Source organism: Oratosquilla oratoria, chromosome 41, assembly GCF_046742065.1.
Source record: "Oratosquilla oratoria isolate Oo_2021 chromosome 41, ASM4674206v1, whole genome shotgun sequence".
NCBI classification, from domain to species: domain Eukaryota; kingdom Metazoa; phylum Arthropoda; class Malacostraca; order Stomatopoda; family Squillidae; genus Oratosquilla; species Oratosquilla oratoria.
The window spans coordinates 22,077,969-22,101,722 of NC_134817.1; the positions used below are offsets into that span (position 1 = coordinate 22,077,969).

General features: G+C 38.2%; 1 protein-coding gene across 2 annotated transcripts in view; it reads right to left on the reverse strand.

The window, feature by feature from the left end:
* Positions 1-233: 233 nt before the first annotated feature.
* The window catches only part of LOC143021041 (uncharacterized), a 122,912-nt gene continuing 99,391 nt past the window's right edge, over positions 234-23,754 (reverse strand). The window contains exons 8-13 of one of the 2 annotated variants that reach the window (XM_076178231.1): positions 23,426-23,636; positions 21,922-22,038; positions 20,055-20,126; positions 15,785-15,856; positions 12,125-12,259; positions 234-2,824 (exon numbers count right to left, since the gene is read on the reverse strand). In XM_076178231.1, coding sequence (XP_076034346.1) covers positions 1,809-2,824; positions 12,125-12,259; positions 15,785-15,856; positions 20,055-20,126; positions 21,922-22,038; positions 23,426-23,636 — 1,623 coding nt within the window. In that variant the 3' untranslated portion in view covers positions 234-1,808. The remainder of the gene's footprint in view (positions 2,825-12,124; positions 12,260-15,784; positions 15,857-20,054; positions 20,127-21,921; positions 22,039-23,425; positions 23,637-23,754) is intronic. The other variant, XM_076178232.1, reaches the window with a different exon arrangement.

The window sequence follows — 23,754 nt, forward strand, 5'->3', positions numbered from 1 at the left end:
CGGTATATACATTGTTGGGTGCATTACTGCCAGACAGGTAGTGTGTTACTGAAAAATATATATATTTATATACATACATGCATTGTATATACATATATATATATACATACACATTGATGGAAATGCACCCCAGATTTTTTGGTAACACACTATCTGTCCAGCAGTAACATGCCCAGCTCAGGATATATAGTTACTATAGCATATATCCTTCTTGTGAGTATATTCAAACACAATTCTTTGATTTACCTTTTTATTTTGTTATTGAAAATCTTCAGAAGGTGTATATAATATTAATAGGATGAGACAAACTTTATGGACATGGAAAATTACAGTGTAATTGCAAGCATTTTCATGGAAACAAATTTTGAAAATTGAAAATTATGTTGTATAAAACTTTTCAGGAAATATTCATTTCCAGTTGCCAAAGTGTGCTGATGTGAAGGTATGGTACATAGGTTTTGCTTCAAGCCTAGACCTGCCTCTAAGGGGGCAGGGTGAGGTGGCACACCCATACTGCAAATGCCACATGCATTTGTAGAAATGCAAACATTATCTTTTAGACACAAACTACAAAGCTAATCAGCACCATATTGACAGGAATGAGAAGAAATAATTTGCCCAATTAGTACTGCAGCCTCAAACCGGGACTTGCTGGTAAAGGAACTTGTCATCTCCACATTGCATTTTTCTGTAATTTAAATTGTACAGGACGGGCAGAGTTGTGAAATTAAATGTTCCTACTATTATAGAAAAAACTTCAGTCAATATTGGTATTTTTTGTTGTACATGAACAAAATGTTTTGGGAGTAGTAGTAACACTTAATATCATAATATTACTGCACATTTGAGATTAATATACTATTTCAAGAAATTATTTTTAAGCCAATGTCTATGTTATTTTGTTCACATTAAGTTCATACAAAAATGAAACACAGACATCAAACAAATTCCAGACTGATCAGTTCTGCAAAGGTTCTTCAGAGGCTGAAGACATGGATTTTGATTTACCTAACTCAAAGGCAAATGAATGGATTAGAAGGGGGTTATGCAATAGCAACGTTACTTGCACACTTGGATATGAGACATGGCAGTGATTCTGGCTAAGGACAGGGCCCAAGCTCCTCTCTGCTGCTCCTCCAACACCTGTGTTCCATTTAGATTAATTTGACCAAAATCTTTTTCTGTGATGCTGCCAAACAATAAGTCTACACTTTTTTCAAATGTTATCTGTTCAGCATCATTTCTCTTTCTCTCTTTTTCATGTTAATGTGTGTGCACCTCTATATATTCTGTTCCAGCTGATTTGATGGAGAGATGATTCTTTGAATCTGTAATGTTGACAGGGCAGGTAATTTTGAATAATCAGTCTTTGATACTACTAAAATCTTGATTTACAATTCTCATACCTCATTGTATACACATTTTTATATGACAATTCATTTATTCCATATCAATCTGTTTTCCTTATTTCTTTTTTCAAGACAAATACATCTCTGTCAAGACAGGTGGAATAGATTAATAGATTACGGGATTGTTACCTCATCACCTATAATATATATTCTTTTTACCTTAACAATGGTCAAATTAGTCTGAACAGACTATATATTGACACTTTCATGTGGATGGTCAACACCTCAACCTGGAAGTATCACTGGTTTGGACTTATAACTTAGTTTGCAGGATCACGGAAGGGGAGATGCTGAAACAAGCAGTTCTTACTCTGTGTCTGATCAAAAGACCTTTATAGAAAAAAAAAAGAAAAAATCCTTGTCTGTGTGAGTCATGACAGACACTAGAGTCAATGATCCTTAGATCCAGGTGAGACTGCTTGGAGACTTGCTAGAGCTTGAGGGTAAACTACTGGTTCTTTTGGTTTGTGTCAATTCAGTGAATCTCTTTAGTGGGTGAAGATCCTCATTATGTTTTGCTTTGAGGGACTTTTCCTGTAATTTGAGACGTTTCTGGGCCTTCAGCCTAAGAGCCTTGATTCGTTCTAGCCTTGTTCGAAGTTGTTGCCTTGTAGAATTGAAAGGTTTCTGCCCCCGAACCCCCAGGTAACGACGGTTTCCTGTCTTAAGGGCTGCTGGTCGCAATGGAGGTGGTGTTGTAGTAGACGTCGTTGTACTGGTTGTAGAAGTCATTGTTGGAGATGTTGTAGTTAATCCCACATTGCCAATTCTTTTGACAAACCTCTTAGTCCCTCTTGTTTTCTTGAAGGTCTTAAATGGATGGTTCTTTTTCTTGGCTTTGTAGTTTCCTTCCTCAAGATCCTCAACCTTTTCCTGTCGGCGGTGTTGCCTTTTGCTTCGTGGGCGCCCATCTGCCCTGTAGTCATAATTGTAGTCATCATAACTATTATCATAATTATCATATTCATCCTCATATTCCTCATAATTCTCGTCATAATAATTGTACTTGTCTTCTGGAACAGCCTCATTTCCATCGATCTTGTCAAAGTAGTCTCCACTGGCAAAGTCCTCATCATAGTCAAAGTCAAATGTGTAGCTATAATCTTCTGTGGTCACAGAACCTACATCGGGGTCTTGACTTCCTGTGTGGAATGGGGCCTCCACTTCTGTTGGATAGGTAATATTCCCCTCATGGGGATGGTCAGGTGAAGGCAGAGGATGAACGGGAGCAGGATGTCTTAATGATTCATCTGTCGAAATGGAAGAATGTATTTGTGATCCCACCAAATGGTTCAGACGGTTTACCTCTCGGGATATTTCGTCAGCTGTTTTGGAGAGATGTCCGGAATCAGGTTGTCCATAGGGGGAGTCTGGATACCCCGGCAAGGATCCTTGGAGCTCTTTGCCCACATGACCTGTGGGAATATTAAAATTCATGAGAGAAAATGCATATCATGTGGTAGAAAAACATTGATATGTCAGAGATCACAAGGACATACACTTCCACACCATGATGAATTCATTGATACACTACTTACCTTAACAAGAATGACTACAAGTTAGTTTCTAGTATCATGGGGATATGGAATAAGATACTTGATATTGATTTTACAAAGTATTTCATTGGTAAGTTAAAACAAGTGCAAAAAAACATTTTTCATGTCAAACATTTGGTAACCAGAAAACAAACAAGGTTAAATGTCATTTAATATGATCTGGACAAGGCATTTAGCAGCATAAAAACCTGAGCAAAGTCAAGAGAGGATATGCATCCCCCCATAAACACAACGGTGATATGAACTGGTTGATAAGACATCATACCCTATGAACACAACACTGATATAAACAGGTTGATATGACATCGGCTCCTATGAACACAATGGTGGTATGAACAAGTCAACTTGACATCAGATGACTTAAAAGTACCTTAAAGCTGAGTGATTAGGGTCCTGAAAAGATTTCAGGGTCATATAAAGCTACACATGCACTGCTTCTTGAATGACTTGTATCGAAAGAAGGATGATCTAATTGAGCACTTCAATGAAGCAATTTCCATTTTGTGAGCATTTGCCCTGCAAGCAGGAGGAGGTAAGTGATACTGTAATAGTTATTTTTTCAACCTAAATCTAGCCAAAACTTTACCCATAAATATTGTGTCATGGTTGGTTGTTGTACAAAACAGGTATTTTTATAAGTTCTGTGTCCTTTACCTGAATGAAATTCCTGTAAAATCATAACTAAACTTTTTATGCATACCTTTGCCTCTGCTCAAAGAAGTATTTATTATTATAATTGTTCTATTTGTCTATCCATTCATTTGTTCTTTTTCTTTTGATACTATTATTATTACTAGTTTTACATTTGTGAAATATCAAAAGTTTCCTGAACCAATAATTGAAGAACTATGGATGTTACAAATATTTTTGTCAATAATTCAATGTTAGAAAAGTCATTTCCTATATTAGGCATTACACTCACTGAGGGTAACTACAGCAAGCTATGGTTTTCTTGCAAAAACAGAAACTAATCTTCACTGGATGATTTTATGCTGTCTCCATTCCTATAAAAAATAGTGTTCCTTTGTCCAGTATTGTTAAATGCAAGTTACAACAAAGTACTAGGCTGGATATAGTGAGAAATGAGAAGGTGAGGAGGAGAATGGAGGTGGAAAGGGAGTTGGAAGATAGAGTTGATGAAAGAGTATTGGGGTGGCTTGGGCACGTGAAAAGAATGAGTGAAGAAAGATTAGTAAAAGAGCTGTGGAAGACAGAGGTGGAGGGAGTGAAGATGAGGTGGCAACCAAGGATGAGATGGATGGATGGGGTAAAAAGGACATTGGGAAAGAAGGGAATGCCTGTTGAAGAAGGACAGAAGATAGGGGTGAATGGAGAAGGGTTGTGTATGGATGATGGTGTGATGCATGAGGGGGAGTGGGTGGGGATGGGAGTTGAGGGAGTATGTGTCAAAAATAAACTGACGCAGCCTGAAGGAATTTCTCCCCGTCTTCTCCATTTGTGCATGAGGGGGCAAGGGGAGGGGGGGTTGCCAATTTAATGAGGTGGCCTTGCAGTGGATATGCTGTGTCTTGTGACACTGCTTCTGACCCAGGGCAGTGGACAGAATGCAGGGATGACCTGTCATCCAGGAGAAGCCAAGATAAGAGGGAGGGAGGGGGATGGATGGGAGTGGAGTATATGGGGATGGAATGGGTGGGAGTGAAATTTGTGCCTTTGTTTTTTGGCTACCTCTCTTGTAAGGGGGAAAAAGCCTATGGTATAGGTATGTACAACAAAGTGCAGTCTGTTAAGATAGGAAAATACTCATGAATTTGAATAATGCCTCTTCTTTAATGCCCTGATTAATTTAGAAAAGAATGCAAAGAAAAACATTATGAAATACATGTAGTCTGTTAGATTGAAGTTGGCAAAAATTATTGGAGGTAAAAATTATTTTGGCTGCTGAAATACCGGTACTAATACAGTGCTGACAAAATACACACATTGACACAAAGAAAAACTTGGAAATTATGAAAATGTTTAAATTTAAATACAATAATGGAGAATTGCAAACCAATTACATAAAAACATAGAGGTAAATTTTCTGTAATTCAATATTCTGTAATTTCAACATCTACTGCCAGAATGAAGAATTCCAGCTGTCCTTCTTTCTAACAATCCAATTCAGTGTTTACAAGGCCCTATGAAACTAAGTCTTCCAAAGAAAAACCAATATCCAAATGTATTTCTGAAAACATGCAGAGTAAAGATGAGAAAGAAAGCAAAGGGAGACAGACAATATAACTCCTTTCTAATATGTCAATCACTGATTCCGCTGCCCCTGGTCTCTATTGCAGAAGATCTGTGGCCTTCTTGTATATCACAATCAAGCAAATACATAGTCTTCTGGATTCTATCAACTAACTCGTATAGTTCCTGAAGGCTTATTCCATATAGACTAGATACATTTTAGGCACAGTCAGCCAAGCAGTCCATAGATTACATATTTAATCTGTCATGGTGAATGATTCCAGAGGAATTTCTAGATGGTGTTACAGTTTGTCATTATGCTCTTCATTTTGTCAGATTTTGCTGGAAAAGTCTTAGGTCATGGTCAGCTATTCTGTCCCTGGGTACAATACTGTACCAAAAAAAAGTAGTGTCATAGACGTAGTAAAGGAGAGATATAAGGAAGGCAGCAGGAATAAAAGAATGCTAAGCAGCACTGGTCCATAGGGGTGTGATCAAAGTCCCTAAAATATTGTCTGCATAAAAGTTATGCAGTCAATACCCTATATGGGGTCAGCAGTTCATGTTAAATCCTTCTTAAACATACTGGTGAACTGAGCAAAAGCTTAACAATTATTACCTGTGAATGAGTATTTATCATACCTTAAGCTACATACATTTAAAAAGAGTGAGTGTATTAATAACATATTATTGAGCAGGCAGTAGTTTAGACTCTTTGGAGTTATGGTTTCACAAATCAGTAATGAGTAACAAAGACTTATGTTCTACATCTCCTCCCTCAAGCATCACACACAAATCTAAATAAAACCTAGAGGTAACTGCAGCTTTGAATAACAAAGTTAAGTACAATCACTGACATAAGTACTGAAATACCTTAAAATATTTACTATGCAAATACTACTTCCATTATTAAGCCCTATATGGTGCTTGTTTTGATTTTCATTTTTTTAACGAAATTGTAGACTCAACAAAATTTGTGTCAAAGCTTGTTTGTGACTGTACAGGAAGCATAGACTTACTGATGGAAAGAAAACTGAGTAATTGTTGTGAAACTCACACATTGATTTAAAATTTTAGACTGGGTTTAATCTAACCTACATGCTTTAATGGCAGTGGTCATATCTATTCTTATTAGAATAAAGGCATGTCTAAACTGCATGTCATCAACATGTAACAAACCCAATGAAATGGGGCACTAAATTCCAATTCCTAAACATAGAAAGATTGTGGCTACATCATCTCTGCCACTAATTGGTGACATCTGTTGACATCCTACAGATAAATTTCTACTGAGCATTCCTACGTTGAACTGTGTTGATTTCTACAGAATGATATTGTTAGGAAAGACCTTTATTACCATATCTTACTTGTAAGAATGTAGCACCATCCAGACATCACACAAGGTCATCATCAGACCATAAAGGACTATATAAAGAATCACTAGAACTCTGATGCAAAACATTTTTGTTAAGCTCACGAAAAACAGAAGTATAGAGAACATCTAATAAGTCCTATATTATGTTTCAGGACAATCTGTTAAAGTTATGTCTGATTTGGCCTCAGAGAGATTGTACCTTAATCCTGATTAATTGCAATTAGTTAGCCTACAATCCTAGTATGAGATTTGAAAAATAAATAAATAAATAAACAAATAGAGAAAAAATAAGAATAAATAAATAAATAAGTAAATGAAATCAATTGTCAAGTTAAATGGCACTGTCAGGTCAAAAGCTTGTCATTGCAGGATACATGTTAGAACTTATGATATTAATGGTAGTTTACAGCACAGTACAAAAACAATAACAGGTTTTTTGTTCATTCTAAAAACACTTGAACAAACCACAACTTTCATTTTATTTCTGGTCGACTGTTCGTTTCTCTTTACTACATATATATATATATATATATATATATATATATATATATATATATGAAGACACACACATATATTTTGGAAGTAGGCCATTAATTATGCATGCGTTGTTAAAGAACAGCTGCAATAGCATTGTTCTGTTTATATAATTTCTTTTTTATGTTACACACCAATGTGTGGTCGTGTGGATGCACCATGGACTTCAGTACTCTACTCAGATATCTACATCCAGACGACCGCACATCGGTGCGTAACATAGAAAAGATATTCTATAAATAGAATAATGCTATCTCAGCTGTTGACTTTAACAACACACACACACACATATATAGATATATATATATATATATATATATATATATATACATACAGTATATATGTATACACACTCATTTTCTAATCAATCCAATCCCAGTGGATTGGCTGTGCATCAAATCCACTTTGAGACATCCACTACACCCACCCAATCCTCATCGTGACTCATTGGATGAAGGCTAACTCTGATATAGTCCTGAATCTCAAATAAGTATATCTAGGAAACTACATTTTCAGCATAGGAGAAAAGCAAGAGGTAAAAAATATGCCAATGCCCTAGTATGACAGAATGAGGTTACAGTACTAGATACTGCCTGCTATTTTCAAATGTTTGGAACAAGAATTGACCAGTAGGAACTGTTATTAAGGAACTAAGTAAAGTATTGCAACTCCTTGGTTATTTAGGGTCATATTCATAAAGATTTTTAAGAATGAAGTTTTGTTTTCAAGTGTAGGAATCCCAACTTTAGCATTTCATTTTCTTGTCTTGAACTTCTTGTCACTTTGAAATCGCTTGCATAATATAGTTATGGAAATATAGAATAGATTATGAGGCTGGCTTAAAATGTTCAGTTTTATACATTAAGAAAGACTTCAAGACAAATGCCAAGTTTAAAAACATCTATAAATATGACCCCTGTTTTCTAGATATATATTTTTCTTTGAATTTCTGTTACTAAAAAAGAACATCGGAGGTTCTGTCCAGTCACCCTCTGAGGAGGGGGGGGAAGTGAAGGTGCAGCTGTAGTAGTGATTGTTGAGGAGGGTTTGTGTGGTGGTAGTCATTGTAAGTGGAAGGGCCCAAGTCTCCCGGATCTCTCTCGGGGTGATGGTGGTGGTGTGGTGGTGGCACTCACTCAGGTCCAGAGGCCCTTAGGCGGCAACCAGGGCGACAAGACCTTGAGGTAGTCTGTGGCCTGCCAGCGGCCTGCAACACGGAAAGTCGTGCATTAGTGTATGTCTGTGTCTGTCTTGTGTGTCTGTTTTGTGTTTGTGTCTGTCTTGTGTCTGAGAACTGGAGAAGTAGAGTGACCCACTATAGTGAAGAACCACCATAGCACATCAAAGAAAAAGATGGACTAAAACTTTAGCAGAAAATAGGTTGATTGGAATCATGGCAAACAATGAAGAACACACAAGAGTTTCTTTAAGGCTGGGGATCTGACTTCACAAGTAGCAAATGACACTTTATATCACTTCACTTCCCACTTCCGAAATCAGTAAAGAACATGATTCAGTTCAAACTCATGCTACCAGTAGTCAAATCACAATGAACAAAATTTCATTGAGATTGGCAGATGATGTCATATAAAGCATAAGCAATCAATCCATTGCTCTAGGTCTTTCTTACAAGAGAACCCCAGGTCTTAGGTCACCAGCAATAGCCACTAGATTGCCCTACAAGTCTCTCACTGAAAAAAACGTGTTGCTGTTTGGGTATGGCTAAAGTAGGGCAATGTATAAGGTGTTTGGTGTCCTCTGTGGCTAAGCTTATTCTATGTTGCTGTATTGTTGGGACTTCACCAGGGATGTGTCATGTCGCCATGGCTGCACAATGTGTGCATGGATGGGGTGATGCAGGAGGTATATGCAAGGGTAATGGGTCAGGGATTGGAGATAGTTTAAGAAAATTGAGAAAAATGGGAGATAAGTCAGTTGTTGCTTGCTGATGACACTGCAATTATAGCAGTTAGTGATAGTTTTTGCCAATTAAATGAAGCAGCCTTGCTGTGGATGTGCTGTGTCTTGCTGCATTGCTTCTGACTCTGGGCAATGGGCGTGATGCAGGGATGACCCATCATCCAGGAGGAGCCAAGAAAAGAGGGAGGGAGGGAGAGAGGGGTGGTGAATGGGAGTGGAATAGGAGGGGATGAAATGGGTGGGAGTGGATTTATGCCTTTTGACTTTGGCTACCTACCTTGTAAGGGGGAAAAAGCCCTTGGTATATGTATGTATGCTACTGTTTTAAAGCTGAATGGTATCCTGAGCACAGATGTGTTAGTGTGGTTCTTGCTTGGTGTGGAAAGAGTTTCTTTGTATGGCCAATGTCTGGAGAAATTGTTTGAGTAGGTAGTTTGATGAGTCTTGGAGTGTTTGTTTAATGATCTGGGTGCATATGCATTTTTGTATGGATTGCTGCATTGGGCTAGTGGAAAGTTACTGATGATATCAAGCAGTATGCTACAAGTGTAGTAGTAGTAGTAATAGTAGTAGTAGTAGTAGTAGTAGTAGTAGTAGTGGTGGTAGTAGTATTTTCCAGTTATTTGGTAGAGCTTGTGTTATATAATGGGATGGATGTGTGTGGCTGAGGGCTTTTACAGAGAACTGTTTACCCACTATTTTCATATGCTGTTCTATGGGGATGATTTTTTATTCAGTGTGTAGATGTTCTATTGGGGTGATTTTGGTGCATAATGTGACACAAGGAAGTCAGAAAGTCAGCCAATCAGTGTTCTCCAGACTAGTAGACGACTGGGTTAGGTAGGTGCAAGGTCCAAGGAGAGACCATGTCTCAAACATGACAGCAACATGAATATGCCAGAATGGATCTTCCCTTGAACTTTGACAGAAGCATTCTTAAATCCTGTGAAATGGAGTACTTATTTTGCTTTTTCCTTAAACTCATTATCCAACAAATGTAAACTTATCTCATAAAAATTGAGCAGAATGCCCTTACTGGTACCCTCAGGTTAGACTTTATGGAAATGGCATCTACTATTAGTTTAACTGGTGAGGGCAGCAGTCAGAGCACCCATGGGTGAAGGAAGGCTATGTCAGTTTCCTTATGGTATAGATTATCTATCTATTCACTGATACATCAACTTATTAATCTTACGAAGATGTGATAAGTGGTGTCCCACAGGGCTCTGTGTTTGCCATATATATAAATGGTATGGATGAGGGAGTTAAGTGTTACATGAACTTCTTTGCTGATGATGCCAAATTACTTAAGAGAGTAAGCACAGAAGAAGACTGCAGAACACTTCAAGAAGACCTAGACAAAATATGGAAATGGAGCCAGAACTTTAACACTAAGAAATGTAGTATAATGGAATTTGGAAAAATGAAAAATAGAATATCAGGTCAATATAAAATTGGTACCAAGGAAGTCAAAAAAGTCAACTCAGAAAGGGACCTTGGAGTAATTATCTCAAATGACTTGACACCTGATAAACATATCAATAAACTGGTTGGAGAGATTTTTAACTTAGATCAATGAAAGTGGCCTTCAACTACATGGATGAAGAAATGGTAAAGAAAATATTAATTACATTGATAAGACCTAAATTGGAGTATGCTGTGACACTATGGGCACCTAGTACAAAAAAAAAAGATAAATAAATGAATAAATAAATAAGTTAGAAAGAATTGAAAGAGCAGTGACAAAAATGGCACCTACACTTTCAAATTTAACATATGAACAAAGATGGGAGAAATTACATCTATCAACACTGGAACAGAGAAGAGAAAGAGGCGATTTGCTAACTATTTACAGAATTATGAAAGGGATGGAAGTTCTTGATAGAGATGACTTATTAAAATGGGACAGATGAGAAACAAGAGGGCACGAGAAAAAGCTAAAGAAGGACAATTACAGAAGAGATTTGAAAAAGAATAGCTTCCCACACAGAGTGATTGATGTCTGGAATAAACTAAATGGGGAAACAGGGAGTGCCAAAACTAAACAAGATATTAAGATCAAACTGGATGCGGAGATATACAAAAATGGGTCACTATGAGCATAGCTCTCATCCCATAAAATACAAATAGATAAATACACATATGTATATTCAATTGAGAGAAATGTAGTAACACATTTGAGAGAACCCACAGCTGGAGTGAAAGAAAAAAATTGGAGAACTTTAACTTCTATATTTCAGCTACTAAATGCAGCCCAATTCAGAAAAGCACAAGATAGGCGAAGTGGTAAAAGATGTATATAATCCTCTGTCACCAGGAGGGGGATATAAAAGGAACCTGGACAGCCTATATGACAAGCCAACTGACTTGAATCGGGTAAGGTGTAGGGTCAGACGGGGGTTCAGAAGAGAGATAAATACTGACAAGAAGACTCACCACTAAATATGTAATAATGTCCAGAGACCATTATTATTTGGAAATGTTAAAATCAGGACATTCTTCAATTAGAATGGACTCAACTATCTTCCTCCTGAAACCATAACCAGACTTGAACACTAGTTTGGCCTTATCCCCACCAATCTGGTCTTTATGATGACTAAGATGGTGGAATGAATACACCTAAACTTTCTTGGGCATATTTGATGGATCTCTATCTTCAACCAATCTAGTGTTCACGTATCTCCCAGTTTGGCCTAGGTACACCAGATCACAATCATGGCAGGGTAAGCAGTAAACTCCAGAAGAGTCAGCCCTCCTAAATCTTTGGTATGCATTTACAATTTACTTATGCACTGTGTTGGGATAGTGGTAAGCAAATGTGAAACAATCTTAAGGAATTAAATTGACAGAAGAATCGATGGTGTTGCTGTAGGGGATTTTTAATTTTTATTTTATTTATTTATTTATTCTTTTTTATTTATTTATTCTTACTTTTATTTTCTTAACAGGGTGTTGAATGCTGGGAGCTGAAGTTTTAAAATGGCTGGCTCTAGCTTTACTAACGGCTTGATCCAGGAACCAGGCCAGATAGGCTTGGATCAAGCCCTTAGTAAAGCCAATTGTGGTTACAGGCATTTTTTCTTACACAAAAACACTATATTTAATTTAAAGAATAAATGCTAGTAAAACAGAATCCTTACCCATAATCTTTGGTAGTTCACTTTCTAGAATGCGAACTCTTGCATCTAAGAGGTTAAGATTCTGGCGAAGACTAGCGACTGTCTGGAACAACTGATTGATGGAGGACGCATCTGGTGCTTCACCCGGGACTCCACCTGTCGAGGAGAGATAAGCAATTATGGTGAAAATGAGAAATGTAAGATATCTTATTCTAATATTTCATAAACATCTAGGGCTAGTTTTCTTTTCATTATCATTATATATTGCTTTAAAAAAATCACATTTAGAGATTACAGGTTTTATTTAACATGTATTCATAAATGAAATATATAGACATACATATACTAAGGGCTTTTTCCCTCTTACAAGGGAGGTAGTCAAATTCAAAAGGAGACACAGCACATCCACAGGAAGGCCGTTTCATTTCATTTGTGATCCCCCCCTCATCAGTCCTCTTACGAAGACACATTGAAGATGGGGAGAAATCCCTTTGGTCTGCATTAAAATATCATTCACACATAACCACTCCCTAACCATGCTCCCATCCCCCACCCACTACCTTCCATGCATCACAGTATCATCCATACACAACCATTCTCCATTCACCCCTATCTTCTGCCTTCTCCCTTCCCTCCTCAACAGACATCCACCTCTTGCTCAATGCCCCTTTTACCCCATCCATCCATCTCATCCTCAGTTGCCCCTTCATGTTCATTTTATTCACTTCTGCCTTCCACACTTCTTTAACTAATATTTTTTCACTCATTCTGTCCAAATCATCCCAATAGTCTTTTATCAACCCTATCTCCCATCTTTTTTTCCTTCCCAGCTCTCCTCCTCACCTCCTCATTTCTCACTCTATCCAGCCTAGTGACCCGTACCAAACTTCTCAGACATTTAATCTGAAACACATTTAAACTCTTTCTCTCTTATTTTTCATGTCTTTGCTCCATACAGTGCAGTCAGCACAATCACCCTGTCATACAATCTCCTCTTAGTATTCATTCCCAAATGTCTATTTCTCATTAAACTTTTTAATCCCGCAATGTATTTACTTGCTCTTCTCAATCTACAATCCACCTCCACCTCCACTCCTTCCTTTCCTGCCCCAAGCTCCCCAACTTCCTAAAGCTATCCATTTCCTCCAGTCTCTCTCCTTTAAGACTCACATCTAATTTGCTGCCATCCTCCCTATGTATATATATATATGTGTGTGTGTATATATATATATATATATATATATATATATAGTTATATATATATATATATGTATATATATATATATATGCTAAGAGAAGATTGTATGAAGGGGTGACAGAAACATGGAACATATGAGAGGAAGAAAAAGTTTAAATGTGTTTGAGATGAAATATCTGAGAAGTATGGTAGGGGTGGCTGGATAGAGTGAGAAATGAAGAGGTGAGGAGGAGAGCTTGGGTGGAAAAGGAGTCAAGAGATAGGGCTGATGAAGGAGAATTGGGATGGTTTAGACACATGGAAAGAATGAGGAAAGTTTAGTAAAAGAAGTGTGGAAGGCAGAGGTGGATGGAGTGAACATGAGGTGATGACTAAGGATGAGATGGATGGATGGGGTAAAAGGGGATGGGTGGGAAAGAGGGGGATGTCTGTTAAGGAAGGATGGGAGAAGACAGAAGATAGGGGTGAGTGGAGAATGGTTGTGTATGAATGATGCTGTGATGCATGGAAGGGAGTGGGTGGGAGATGGGGGGTTAAGGAGTATGTGTGAATGATATTTTTGCACAGCCTGAAGGAATTTCTCCCTGTCTTCTCTTTTTCTGCATGAGGGAACGGAGAGGGGGTCACCGATTAAATAAAGTGTCCTTGCTGTGGGTGTGCTATGTCTTGCTACACTGCTTCTGACCCAGGCCAGTGGGCAAGATGCAGGGATGATCCATCATCCGGGAAGAGCCAAAGAAAGAGGGAAGGAGGGGTGGTGAATTGGAATGGAGTATATGGGGATGAAATGGGTGGGAGTGGATTTATGTCTTTTGATTTTGGCCACCTTCCTTGTACGGGAAAAAATGCCCTTGGTATATTATATATATATTATATATATTTAGGTAGTTTATAAAATCCCTTCCTGAAAGCAGGAACTTGGTTACATTTAAGTCTAGCAGTGAAAGAACTGTGTTAACAGGGCAATTACTCACCTGCGATGAATTTTGCAGAAAACAGAAAATCTTCATTCTGACGAACAGTTAAATTCTTACATAAACTTAACAAGAAATGATGGTGAGCCTAGATGAGTTAATGAAATTTATTTGAAGTAAAGATGATTTGTCTATGGTAGTTTTAGTGCCCTATATCCTTGAGTAATAGTAAATCTTTAAGACCTTTTCTTTTAAACTGAAATTAGGGGGTTGACTCACACACATGTGCTATTTTCAGAGGTATGAATTTCATAATTGGAATGATTAAAAAATAAAAAAATAAAAAAATAAAAATAAAAAGGGGGAAACTGTTAAGAGCTAGGTCTCTATTATAAATAACGAACAAAAGAAAAAAATATTGATCATTAATCTAAAAATAACAGCCTCCATAGCACCAAAAGCACTGGGGTTGAGAGCTCACCCCAGACCCCCTGTATCTCAAACCTCCTGCACTCAAAGCTATGGAGACTTGTTTTGTTGACAAGATTCACTATACTGGTTATATATTTCTTTATATTTACAATCTTACCAAATATACAGCCTATTTCTGTAGTTTATACATAAACAACTGATACATGAAAGTTTAAATGATCATTGTCAACATGTCATGGTACACTGGTACCTTCATTATAGTAGGACTAAAAAACTAGGGCCAAGTTTAACACAAGGTATATAAAAAATTCTATATCTTTTGGCCACAAATAGGGGTTAACTTTTACATATACTGTACATAAAATAGAATATTACTCAAGGATAACAATATTCATGAACAAGCCTTATTGTATGAGGATGATGAAGAAAAAAATATTTGTTATGATCAACTTTGAGCTCACATCAAAATAAACTTTTGACTTAACTCACTGAACTAGGGTGTTATTTTGTAACTTCCCACCAGACATACAATTGTCTCATAGAGTGCTATCTAAATTTTCAAAATATTCTGCTTTTGACCTTCAGCAGTTGTTGTCCTTGACCAACTCTTTGTGAAGAGAAAGAAAATACTTTTTTATGCATATTTCTGCAGCAATGTTCCTGAGGCCAGATCCATGAACCACAGGTACAGTGCAAGTTGATCATTTTCTAATTTTCTTTGAGGCCAATCAAGTCACCATCCAACAAGATAATGAAAATCTATGGTATAAGTTGGTTCACTGTCTCTAGTTATATAAATGATTTGCTGGGTTCAAAAAGTTGATTCTAGTGTAACCTGCTGTCAGGTCAGAGTAAATGCAATTGAATTCTTTAATCCAGCATATTTTCAGGATTCCTACCATGTACTGAGATCCTGAGAAGAGGACTTTCACTATGGTTTAGGAATACAATGATAGTGATGTGATGATGATATGTGGCCCTGACACAATCAATATCACTACACAATAATCCATAATGCTCAATATTATTGATGGTGCAGAGAGAGTACCAATAGTGAGGGCAATAGTAATGAGTCAATATATCATAGCAATAATATTGACTGTGTAGGGCTGCTTTGTGACATGGAATCATTCTGACCTGGAATACCCGGAAGTCCGGAGTCTCCCTTGTCGCCCTTTAATCCTGGTAATCCTGTCAATCCGGAATCTCCTGCAAATCCAGTGTAAGCCCGGGGTTACATTCATGCCATTGGGGTTATCCTGCCAGCCCGAACAGGCCCAGTTCCACCCACAAGCCTGGCGTCACCCAGAGTTATCAGTGAGGTCTGCTACACTTAACAAGCTCAGTTGGACCAGCAACCCAGTGTCAATGATACATCACCCCTAAACAACTACAAATGTAAGGACTCACATCATAAGTGGGATTTTGGATATATGATCAAATGTGCGTTTGTGTACATACATGTGCATATGTGTATTTATTTACCTGATTTTATTTACTTATTTATAGTACAGTGAGTCCTCCTTATATGGTAATTCTTTATCCGGTAAATTCACAGTTATGGTATTTGGTAATTACTACCCTCAATTCTATTTACGGTAAGAAAAATTCACAGATACGGTATCCACTAGATATTTTGAAGAGGAAAGAGCAGGGAGAAGGTATGTCTGCCATATCCTATTATTACATGTTATAATGGGTTCGGTATACGGTAATTTAAACTTGCGGTAAGGTTTTCAGGAACGCATATGTACCATATAATGAGGGCTTACTGTATACAGGAAAGGAGCAATGCTCATTGGGTCCTGTTTCCTACTCATCAATTCATCATACTGAGCTTCATGTATTTTCCTAAGTGAATCTACTTAACTGTAGTATATAGGAAAGGAGCAATGTAAGTTGGGTCCCATCTCCTACTTTCCAATTTGATCATACCCAGCCTCATATAAGCAGTTCCAACTGTGTGTACATGTGTGTGGAGAGAGAGAGAGAGAGAGAGAGAGAGAGAGAGAGAGAGAGAGAGAGAGAGAGAGAGAGAGAGAGGGAAAGAAAGAGAGAGAGAGGAAGAGAGAGAGGGAAAGAAAGAGGGAGGAAGAAGGAGAGGAAGAGAGAGAGAGAGAGAGAGAGAGAGAGAGAGAGAGAGAGAGAGAGAGAGAGAGAGAGAGAGAGAGAGAGAGAGAGAGGGGGGGGGGAGAGAGGGGAGAAAGAGAGAGAGAGAGGGAGAGAAAGAGAGAGACAAAGATACAGACAGATGACAGGCAGATATAGAGTGAGATGATCAGAATCTTAACCAGTTGATTTGAGTTCTGAGACACTACAAAACCCTGGCCTTTCTCTTGGTCCAATGATCAGCGCTAAGTATGACCTCACCGTAGTAACTCTTGAGTGATCGACCAACATCGGGTCAGCAGTAAGCGCAGGACAGACACCAAGCCTTGGTTGACACACAAAAAAGCCTTATCCAAGACACATAAATGCAGCACATATAAAGAAAGCATTTAATTTGGTCACTAAAGGAGTTTAGACATCAGGTTTCTAGGATTAAATAACCTAAATAAAGAAATGCAACACATATATGAAATAAAATAATAATAATAATTTAGTCACCAAAGGAATTTTAGATATCAGGATTCTATAATATTTTTAGACAAATTAAACAAGAGAAATGGAGCCTGTTAAGCATGTGATTCAGTCACCAAAATTTAGATATCAGCTTATAAACATTTTTTCATATTTATGACACATAAATCCAACCAGTGAAGTATGGATGGGGGTTGGGGGTGTGTGCTAAGGAGGGGTTTATGTGTGAATGATATTTTGATGCAGCCCAAAGGGATTTCTCCCCCTCTTCTCTTTTTCTGCATGAGGGGACAGTGAAGGAGTGGGTGGGTTACCAATTAAATGAAGCAGCCTTGCTGTGGATGTGCTGTCTTGCTGCATTGTTTCTGACCCAGGGCAATGGGCGAAGTGCAGGGATGACCTGTCATCCAGGAGGAGCCAAGAAAAGAGGGAGCGAGGGAGGGGTAGTGATGAAATGGGAGGGAGTGGAATTATACTTTTTGACTTTGGCTACTTCCATTGTAAAGGGAAAAAAAGCCCTTAGAATGTGTATGTATGTAGGTAGGTATGTGGAACATTCATCTTTATCACTAAAGGAGTTTGCATCATTTTATTAACATATTTGTATGTGTAAACATATATATATATATATACATATATATAATATGATATATATATATATGTGTATATTTTTATATAAATATATATATATATATATTTATATATATATACATATATAATATATATATATGTGTATATATTCATATAAATATATAAATATATATATATATATATATATATATATATATATATATATATATATATATATATTACACATACAAATATAGATATAGTCTCTGATGGTGTGAGCAACTACTAGTTGCGAATGGATGAGAAATTCATGGGGTCCAAAAGGATTTCTTCTTGTCTTCTCTGTAAATATTTGAGTGGATGAGGGAGAGGGTCACCATGTAATGAAGTGGTAAGGATAAACCAGTTTTGCCAATTGGACCCTGCTGTGGAGGTACCATGTCTCACCTCATTGCCTCTGACCTGAGTAGTGTGTGAGCAACAGGGATAACCCTCAATCCACAAAAGCTATGATGGATGGGACAACAAATGGGTTTTTTGATAAGTGAGGGATGGGTGAAGTGTGGGTATATGCTTTAACGGCCCTGACAAGGAGAGGGGCAGGCGGGGGCAATGCCCCCGGGGCAGCACGTTTTTTTTTTTTTTTTGGGGGGGGAGGGGGGCACTTCTGGTGAAAAGAAGGTAAAGCAAGTTCCCCCTAACGTACTTTTAATGCATGATTCATTTATCATGAGTTGTGTGTATGAATGATGTGTGTATAAATGTTGTTTTGTGGATGAATGTTGTATGTGAATCGTGCTAGTGACCATCAGATGTGGGAGGTGGTGGTGGTAGTGGTGTGTGTGTGGGGGGGGCGGCACAACCCGTGTCGAGGCCCTGTGCTTAAACTTGAACACCCCTTTTATGATGGTGAAAAAGCCCTTTGGTACATATGTATGTGGGTGAGCTGAAAGACTTCATTAGAAAAAAAAAATAAAAATAAAAATAGAAATAATAATAATCAGTAGCAAAACATATAAATTGTTTAAGTAGGCTGAAGGGAGTTTTATTTATCCAGTACCACAACAGAGCCATTCCCACCACAGTACTCCCAGAGCTAAACTTCCCAAACATGCGCAGACAAAGACAACAAACAATCCTGGCCATGCTAGACTAGAAAACAGTGCCCTGTTGCAAATTCCAAGACAAACAGGTCAGTTCACTGCAGAGAGAGAGAAATAGCATTATGACGTCATATGCCAGCATGCCTAATGTCTTTTTTAAAGCTTTGACCTTTGGTATTCATCCAGAACACAAATACATATTTTCTAATGGTATCTTGTTTTTATGAAACTAACTAAAATGTCTGGGATTGGACTTTATGCCTTTGTTTTTTGGCTAAGGGGAGCCTTTGGCATATGTATGTAAGTATGTAAGTATGTATGTAACTAAAATTGAAGTACACTGGCACATTGCTGCTGCATGACATGTCACTACTTTTCTTTCTACAGTGAGTTGACATGTTCTTTGGAATTTGTTCAAAGAGGTTCTAGATTGCTTTTTCTCTAAAGTCTGTGACCTATATCTATGCATTTATCTACAAAAACCTTATCCCACAGGCCATTCTGATTATCAAGTATTTATTGAAATAAATTTGGAGTTCAGAGTAAATAGTGTTATCCTTAACTGCTACATGCTCACCATGTTATAAATATATCTGATAATCAGTTTTTTGAAATACTGCAAAGATAAGTCTAAAATCCTGTGGTAATAATAATTTTCAAATAAGGATATAACAAGACTCTCAGCAAAGTTTTCAATCTAAAAATCATTAGGAAATAGTATATATTCTTCCTGTTTCTTTTTTATTTTTGGAGTGGTTACTATTATTATATCTTTTTAGTGCTCTTCAGCAGAAGCTGTTTTCAGTCAAGACAAAAAGGACTACATCTGGGAGCTGGATGGGTATAGGGGGATAAAGTATGGGTGCATGATTTGGCTGGCCACTCCTTCTGCAAGAGGAAAGGGCTTTTGGTATGCATAATATGAATGTACTCCTCTTTATTATATGGAAAAGAAATTTTTTTTTTTTTACTAATTCCCATGTCAGAAGTCATGTATCATGACAGACTATAGGAAAGGGCATCCCAAAACCTCTTTTTATTTTTTCCTACAAGGCATAAACTGCATAGCTTCTCCCTGCCAATCTTCATCACTTCTCCATGCTAATATCAGTATGGGTTCCCTCCAAGGACCCCTTCTGAGGCAGACCACCCACCTGGGGCACCACGAACTCCAGCGAAGCCACGCTCACCCTTGTCACCCTTTAGTCCAGGGAATCCTGGTTCTCCTGCAAAACAGAGATGTCATGATCATACACATGGGAGAGAAAAAAAATGTCTGCCTTTTATCCTGGAATGTATTACACATGGGACAGGGGGGAGGGGGGAAAGGATATTTTGTTGTATGTATGTATGAGATGGTGAAAGGTGTGTGTGTGTGTGTATATATATATATATATGTACATGTAATCATGGGGTCATGTGGGACATAAATGTAAGGATAATGTGGCAGGGGATTGGAGATGGTTAAAGACAATGGAGAAAAGTAGGAGGTGAGCTAGTTGTTGTTTGCTGAAAACACTGTGCTTGTGGCAGGGTCAGAGGAGGGATTAAGGGAGTTAGTGATGCATTTTGGGAAGGTATGTGATAAGAAAAAGTTGAAGGTAAACATGGGTAAAAATAAGGTGATGAGATGTACAAGGGGAGAGAATAGCAGCAATTTGGAAGTAAGTCTTAGAGGAGTGAGGTTGGATGAGGTGGACAGCTTTAAGTACTTGGGATTGCATGTGACAGGAAAGGGAGGAGTGGAGGTGGAGGTAGATTATAGATTGGGGGATTAAAAAGTGTAACGAGAAATAGGCATTTGGGAATGATGCTAGGAAATTATATGAAGGGATGATTGTGCTGACAAAAACTGTATGGGGTAGATACTTGGAATTTAAGAGAGGTTGAGAGGAAAAGTTTAAATGTGTTTGAGATGAAATGTCTTACAGGCATGGTAAGGGTTACAAGGTAGTACAGAGTGAGAAACAAGGTGAGGAGGATGAGTGGGGGTGGAAAAGGAGATGGCACACAGGATTAATGAAAGAGTATTGGGATGGTTTGGAGACATGGAAAGAATGAGTGAAGAAAGATGAGCAAAAAAAAGTGTGGAAGGCAGAGGTGAATGGAGTGAAAATGAGGGATGACCAAGGATGAGATGGATGGATGGGGTGAAAGGGGTGGTGAGCAGGAGGGAGATGTCTGTTGAGCAGGAAAGGGAGAAGGTGGGAGGTATAGGTGAGTGGAGAATGGCTGTGTGTAAATGATACTTTGATGCAAGGAGGGAAGTGGAGGGTTTGGGGGTGGTTATATGTGAATGATATTTTGACACAGCCTGAAGGGATTTCTCCATGTCTGCTATATTTCTGTATGAATGGTAGAGAGGGGGGGTTGCTGATCAAGTGAAGCAACCTTGCTGTAGATGTGCTGTGTCTTGCTGCATTGCTTATGTCTCAGGACAGTGGGTGGGATGCAGGGGTGACCTGTTATCCATGAGGAGCCAAGGTGAGAGGGAAGAAAGGGTGATGGATGGTAGTGGAATAGGTGGGGATGAATTTGGTGGGGGTGGGTATATGCCTTTTGACTTTGGCTACCTCCCTGGTAAGGGGGAAAAATTCCCTTGCTATACAGATAGATAGACAGATATGTAACTACTGTGTTATGCAATGGTTGGGGTGAAATGGCTCTGCCTGTTGAACCCTGCTGTGGAGGCAATGTGTCTCATTGCATTACCTTTGAGCCAAATGGTGTGGTGGGGGACAGGTGATCCTTCATCAACAAATTGCTAAGATGGGAGGGTTGTAGTAATAGTTATAGTTAGTATATGCCATTCTTTTCCTTATTGTATATGTTTATTGTATATGTAATACCCCTTTATTGTATAAAGAATTACTACAGGGGCAATAAATGGGTTTGGATGGGTGGAAGTTTTGATTTGGCCAACTAGGTAAACAAGGGGGAAATTTTTTTTTTGTATGTATGTATATATCTACAATTTTCAAGTGCTTGATCACAGGATCTCTAAAATAGAAATGTTCTTACCTCTAGGTCCTGGTGGTCCTCGTTGGCCTGGCAATCCAGGTACTGTCAGGGGCCCAAGGTCCTCGTCATCCAGCGAAAGGCCAAAGGCACTGCCCTCAATGCCATCGAGATCAAACCCTGTTAAGGTGTCATGGACATAAACAACAAAGATAATTAGAATAAAAACTCAGGTATGGAGTGCCTGTTCACATAAATCTCATTAACCAGATTGATTCGTAATGTATGAGACTATGGTGGTGCTCCTAATAGCTGGATTCTCACTAACTGACAAAGGTTGGGAAGTCCTGATATAATGGTTGATGGTAATGTGATTCTGATGATATTTTCAACAAAAGTGAAGAGATTTTATATACTTAGACTCTGGTTAAAGAGACGACTTCACAAAATATACATATATCCAGAGGAGAGAGAGAGAGAACCTTGACAAGGTATTAGAAAATAAATAAATAAATAAATAAATAAAAAATAAAAAGTACAAATAGAAGTGACATAAATGTAGTTTAGAGGATTGGTTTCAGAAATGAGGAAATGGCACAACATAACATGACAGTAAGAAAATAAACAAAAATGCTACACATTGGCCCTTAACAGTATTTACCTAATTGTAGTAAGGGAGCAATGGTTGTTGGGTTCCCATCTCCTATTTTTATCCTACCTAGACTCAAATTTATGTCCAGTTCCAATCTAATCTATATCCTTGATTTCCAATTATCATATTTACATCTGAACTTGTGTACCGTTCAAGCTTGGGTTATATCACCTTCTACGCTATTCCATATACTTATGCATCTATACGGAAAACTGTATTTCTTTACTTTAGACTTGTGGTCTTTCTTAATTTGCTTCCATGACCTCTTAAAGCCTTCCCATCTTTAATCAGGAGATATCTTCTATCAATGTCATCTATCCCCTTATGTGACCTGAAAACTGTAATCTTATCACCTCTTTCTCTTCGATTTTTCAAAGTCCGCAGACCAAGTACTTTTAGTCTTTCCTCATATAGTTGATTTGCCAGGCTGGGGACCATTGCTGTCCTTTGTATTCACTCAATCTTGCTTATATCCTTCATTCTGCATAGGGACCATACTACTGATGCTTATTCCAGTTTTGGATGGATCAATGTTTCGACAATTTTTTTTTGTCATCTCTTCACCCATATAGAGAAACACCACTTTAATCTTATGCAGTAGTCCATATGTCTCTCCCACAATCCAACAGACAAGTAGTCTCAAGTAGACCTTGATCCAATAACAAATGGCTACTTGTGACTGCCACTTGTTCCAGGTTCCTGAGCACCAAAGGTAGGGGACAGATGCAACTACAGCCAAGTTCCTCCTTGCATATCCTCATCTCTTTAGATTGTATACATTTGTGCATCTTTGGTTAGGAACTTACGGCAAGATAAGCTTCGATGTGACTAAAGCTGTCACCTTTGCCTTATGTGGTCAGACAGCTAGGGCAAGTGGCAGTCACTGGTAGCCAGTAGGAAAACAGATCAACCTACGTCCGAGATCCAGAGTTCCAGGCACTGGAATTGCCTGTCCAGGAGTTCCAGTATATCCTCGCTCTCCTGGAGGTCCTGGAAGACCGGAAGGACCAGGGAATCCACGTTCACCCTTTGGACCCATTGGTCCAGTTGCACCAACAGGTCCAATTTCTCCCTTTGATCCAGATGCACCAATTGGTCCAGGCAGACCCTCCAATCCTGGTTCTCCCTGAACAATGGAAATATGAGAATTAGCTTTTTGGATGGGAGTGGGATGGGTCAAGAGCAGGTGTATGCTTTGAATCAATCACAAACCCTCATTAAGGGAAAAGGCCTTATCATATATA